This window comes from Rhinopithecus bieti, unplaced genomic scaffold (genome assembly GCF_001698545.2).
Source record: "Rhinopithecus bieti isolate Rb0 unplaced genomic scaffold, ASM169854v2 scaffold_32047, whole genome shotgun sequence".
Taxonomy (NCBI): Eukaryota; Metazoa; Chordata; class Mammalia; order Primates; family Cercopithecidae; genus Rhinopithecus; species Rhinopithecus bieti.
Genome location: NW_016814042.1, coordinates 73,722 through 79,042, shown reverse-complemented (window position 1 = coordinate 79,042; position 5,321 = coordinate 73,722). Strand labels below are relative to the sequence as shown.

Genomic DNA, 5,321 nt, shown 5'->3' with positions numbered 1-5,321 from the left:
AACTCCTGACCTCAAATGATCTGCTGGCCTCGGCCTCCCAAAGTGCTGCGATTACAGGTGTGAGCCATCGTGCCTGGCCTTTTTCAGATTTTAGAATACAATAGAAATGGCTGTGTTGTTTTAAGGTGTAAAAAAAGAAAACAGTACTCCAGGCCTGGTGGCTCACGCCTGTAATCCCAGCAGTTTGGGAGGCTGAGGCAGGCGGATCACCTGAGTTTGGGAGTTTGAGACCAGCCTGACCAACATGGAGAAACCTAGTCTCTACTATAAATACAAAATTAGTTGGGCATGGTGGTGCATGCCTGTAATCCCAGCTACTCGGGAGGCTGAGGCAAGAGAATCACTTGAACCCGGGAGGGGAAGGTTGTGGTGAGCTGAGATCGCACCATTGTACTACAGCCTGGGCAACAAGAGAAAAACTCCATCTCAAAAAAAAAAAACCAAAAAAAACTGGTGTGCACTGTGGCTCTTGCCTGTAATCCCAGCACTTTGTGAGGCCAAGGCAGGAGGATGACTTGAGCCCAGGAATTTGAGAACAGCCTGGGCAACAAATCGAGACCCCATCACTACAAAACACACACACACACGCAAAGTCTATTATGCTATGGTCACAGGATAGCTTTTATTTTTCTTGCTCTGAAAACTGAAATTTTTCTTTAAATTGGAGTAGAGCATTAGTATTTGTTTTTTTTTTTTTGAGACGGAGTCTCACTGTCGCCCAGGCTGGAGTGCGATGGCGCAATCTTGGCTTACTGCAACCTCCGCCTCCCAGGTTCAAGCGATTCTCTTGTCTCAGCCTCCTGAGTAGCTGGGACTACAGGCTCCCACCACCACGCCTGGCTAATTTTTTGTATTTTTAGTAGAGACGGGGTTTCACTGTGTTAGCCAGGATGGTCTCGACCTCCTGACCTCGTGATCCGCCTGCCTCAGCCTCCCAAAGTGCTGGGATTACAGGCGTGAGCCACCGCGCCTGGCCTTTTTCTTGTTTTGTTTGTTTGTTTTCGTTTTTGAGACAGTCTCACTCTGTTGCCCAGGCTGGAGTCCAGTGGCGCGATCTCGGCTCACTGCAACTTCTGCCTCCTGGGTTCAAGCACTTTTCCTGCCTCACCCTCCTAAGTAGCTGGGGTTACAGGCGCGCCCCACCACACTGGTGGCTAATTTTTTTTTTTTTTGAGAGGGAGTTCCACTCTTGTGGCCCAGGCTGGAGTGCAGTGGCGCAATCTCAGCTCACCACAACCTCCGCCTCCTGTGTTCAAGTGATTCTCCTGCCTCAGCCTCCTGAGTAGCTGGGGTTACAGGCATGCACCACAATGCCCGGCTAATTTTGTATTTTTAGTAGAGACAGGATTTCTCCATGTTGGTCAGGCTGGTTTCGAACTCCCGACCTCAGGTGATCCATGCACCTTGGCCTCCCAAAGTGCTGGGATTACAGGTGTGAGCCACCGTGCCTGACTCACACTGGCTAATTTTGTATTTTAGTAAAATGGGGTTTTGCCATGTTGGCCAGGCTGGTCTTGAATACTAGACCTCAGGTGATCCTCCTGCCTTGGCCTCCCAAAGTGTTGGGATTACAGGCATGAGCCACCACGCCTGGTCTAGAACATTAATATTAACAAATATACTAAAATGTGAACAGTAATTATCTAGTGTAGATGATGGAATTAGGAGTGTGGGTGTGTGTGTGTGTTTTTTTCTGCCTTTGTCCTGGTGCTACTATCTGTTGTAATTTCAAAATAATTTAAAAATAGGCTGGGTGCTGTGGCTCATGCTTGTAATCCCAGCACTTTGGGAGGCCAAGGTGGGTGGATCACCTGAGGTCAGGAGTTTGAGACCAGCCTAGCCATTATGGCCAAATCCCATATCTACTAAAAATACAAAAGTTAGCTGGGTGAGGTGGCGGGTGCCTGTAATCCCAGCTACTTGGGAGGCTGAGGCAGGAGAATCGCTTGAACCCAGGAGGCAGAGGTTGCAGTGAGCTGAGATTGCGCCACTGCACTCCAGCCTGGGCAACAGAGTAAGACTCTGTCTCAAACAAAACAAAACAACAACAACAACAAAAAAGGATTTAAAAATAAATTTGATAAATTGGAGTAGGATATTCTTATTGAAACTCATTAATACAGTAGTATTATTGTGAATAAGTTCAGTTTTAATAGGAAAGCTACTAGAGAACTCTAATGAAATGTGTTTTCTTTTAAGGAAACTTACATGCTTGCTGTAACTTTGGATGAATGGAAAAAGAAACTGGAATCTCCCAACAGAGAAATTATTATTTTACACAATCCAAAGGTAAAACAAAGCATTTCTCTTGTTGGGATAAAAAGTTAATTGCACTATTAGGGAGAGCTCAATTGGTTTCTTTTGCTAAGCATTCTATGTAGGATAACCTTTGTCACATTTTATATTGAATTCACAACTATGAAACTGAAAAACTTGTAGCCACTACTGTTATTTACCCAACTCAGCTTATACAAAATAATTTTCTTAGGGAAAATTATGCCACTGTAGAACAAGAAAATCACTGACATAATATGTGAGCATGTCTTCCATGTAGAAGGGCACTATTGACAGATCCGTTAGCCTAATATATTTTCAGGGTTCTCATTTTAAGCTGTACAAGTTGTATATCAAAACTCCAGTTCAGATTTGACTGCGTGGTTTGAAAGACATCATTCTACACTTAAAACTGCATTGTATAGAGATGATTGTGTTGTAGAATATTTTTTTTTTTTTTTTTTTTTTTTTTTTTGTCGGGGTGTCACTCTGTCGCTGGGGCTGGAGTGCAGTGGCCGGATCTCAGCTCACTGCAAGCTCCGCCTCCCGGGTTCACGCCATTCTCCTGCCTCAGCCTCCCGAGTAGCTGGGACTACAGGCGCCCGCCACCTCGCCCGGCTAGTTTTTTGTACTTTTTAGTAGAGATGGGGTTTCACAGTGTTAGCCAGGATGGTCTCGATCTCCTGACCTCGTGATCCGCCTGTCTCGGCCTCCCAAAGTGCTGGGATTACAGGCTTGAGCCACCGCGCCCGGCCAAAATGTTTTTATTTCTCTGATCTGTTCTGTTTAAGCTTATGGTGCATTACCAGCCAGTTGCAGGGTCTGATGATTGGGGTTCAGCACCCACGGAGCAGGGTCGACCAAGAACTGTGAAGAGAGGAGTTGAGAACATCTCTGTTGACATTCATTGTGGTAATGTTAACCATTTATTTTTTCTTACCTTATGATGTATTTGCTTGCTTCTTAAATTTTGACCTTTTTCTGTGGATTTAGATTACCTCAAGGCTTAAAAATCATCTTTAATCATATGTGTTTATTCCAAGTTGAGATTAGCATCACTTTGTCTAAGAATCTTAATAGATGTAAAAATATCTTTTAAAACTGCTTAGCACATATGGTAGGATGGGTAAAATTTGGCAATACTATTCATGATGTATGTAGCCTGCTCTCTAATGATTCAGAAAAATAAATGTGTGTGTGTGTGTACACACACAGAGAATCATAAAGCAAATGTAATTGTTAAAAAGTTGAATCTCTGTAAAAGTACGTGGGAGTGTCTGTACTATGCTTTCTAGTTTTCTGTACATTTCTAGTTACTTAAAAATAAAAAGTTTTAAAAACCTGGCTGGGCGTGGTAGCTCACACCTGTAATCCCAGCACTTGGGGAGGCCAAGGCAGAAGGATCACTTGAGCCCAGGAGTTCGAGACCAGCCTAGGCAATATGGTGAAACCCCATCTCTACAAAAAATACAAAAATTAACTGGGCATGGTAGCACAGGTCTGTAGTCTCAGCTACTTTGGAAGCTGAGGCAGGAGGATCACTCGAGCCCAGAAGGTTGAGGCTGGAATGAGTGTTTATCATGCCACTGCACTCCAGCCTAGGTGACAGAGTGAGACTCTGTCTCAAAAAAAAAAAAAAAGTTTTAAAACCTGGAAAAAGGCCAGGTATGTTGGCTCACGGCTGTAATCCCAGCACTTTAGAAGGCCGAGGCAGGCGGGTCAGGAGATTGAGATCATCCTGGCTAAACCCTGTCTCTACTAAAAATACAAAAAATTAGCCGGGCGTGGTGGCGTATGCCTGTAGTCCCAGCTACTCTGGAGGCTGAGGCAGGAGAATCACTTAAACCCAGGAGGCGGAGGTTGCAGTGAGCCGAGATCACATCACTGCACTCCAGCCTGAGTGACAAAGCGAGACTCGGTGTCAAACAAAAAAAAACCTGGAAAAAAAAAAAGATTTTTTTTTTTTTGGCATGAGCCACCGCACCCAGCCAAGTTTTCTTTTTCAGACATCAGAAAAAAAGAAAAAAATCCTGAAAAAAATTTTGCAGATTTATTTCAAGATAAATTAGAAACCAAGTAAAATCAGTGTATTTTTGCTACGTACTTAAAGGACTATTTTATATCTTTTAAATTATCTGTTCATCTTTTAACTTGCTCATATTTATAACCTTTTCATGATGAATGGTATTAGAATGCATGACTAATTATACAGAATAATTTTCTTTTTAATTTCATTTATAGGAGAACCTTTACAAATAGATCACTTGGTTTTTGTAGTCCATGGGATTGGACCAGCTTGTGATCTCCGCTTTCGAAGCATTGTACAGTGTGGTAGGTTTGCAAAGCATGTGAGAGAATATTAATCAGTGCTTTTGTGAGCTGAGATAAAGCCTTGTCTTTGGTCTGTTGTCTTAGCTGCATAAGAAGATTTGGAGAGTTCAAGACAGGTGGCGAGGTAGTAAAGCTTCTCAGCTTAGACCTGAAGTGCTAGGAAATTCCTGGGGCTAATAGTTTATACTCTTAACTATTGTAATAATCTTGAATGAACAAGCAGTTAATCCCTATAAAGTTGTTTTATGATGTGGTGGTCCTATTTCTAACCATTTCAAATTTACAGGGAACCATAAAGATGATAGAGTTTAATGAATAACAGAAGCATCAGTCATTTTTGTAATTCATACTGTGATAAACCTTTGATATTGTAATTGGAGGATTTAAGTCATTAGTATAACTAGATTTTGAAAGGTGTCCTCTAGGCTAGGCGTAGTGGCTCACACCTGTAATCCCAGCAGTTTGGGAGGCCGAGGCGGGTTGATCACGAGGTCAGGAGTTCAAGACCAGCCTGACCCAGATGGCGAAACCCCGTCTCTACTAAAAATACAAAAATTAGCCAGGCACGGTGGCAGGCGCCTGTAATCCCAGCTACTCGGGAGGCTGAGGCAACAGAATCGCTTGAACTGGGAGGGTGGAGGTTTCAGTGAGCCGAGATCGGGCCACTGCACTCCAGCTTGGGCAACAGAGTGACACAGTGTCTCAAAAAAAAAAAA

General features: G+C 43.3%; 1 protein-coding gene across 1 annotated transcript in view; it reads left to right on the top strand.

Annotated features, from left to right (window-relative positions):
• Window positions 1-5,321, top strand: part of DDHD2 (DDHD domain containing 2) — a 30,882-nt gene that overhangs the window by 1,149 nt on the left and 24,412 nt on the right. Inside the window, exons 2-4 of the mRNA XM_017849351.1 lie at window positions 2,200-2,289; window positions 3,066-3,186; window positions 4,516-4,605. Coding sequence (XP_017704840.1) covers window positions 2,200-2,289; window positions 3,066-3,186; window positions 4,516-4,605 — 301 coding nt within the window. The remainder of the gene's footprint in view (window positions 1-2,199; window positions 2,290-3,065; window positions 3,187-4,515; window positions 4,606-5,321) is intronic.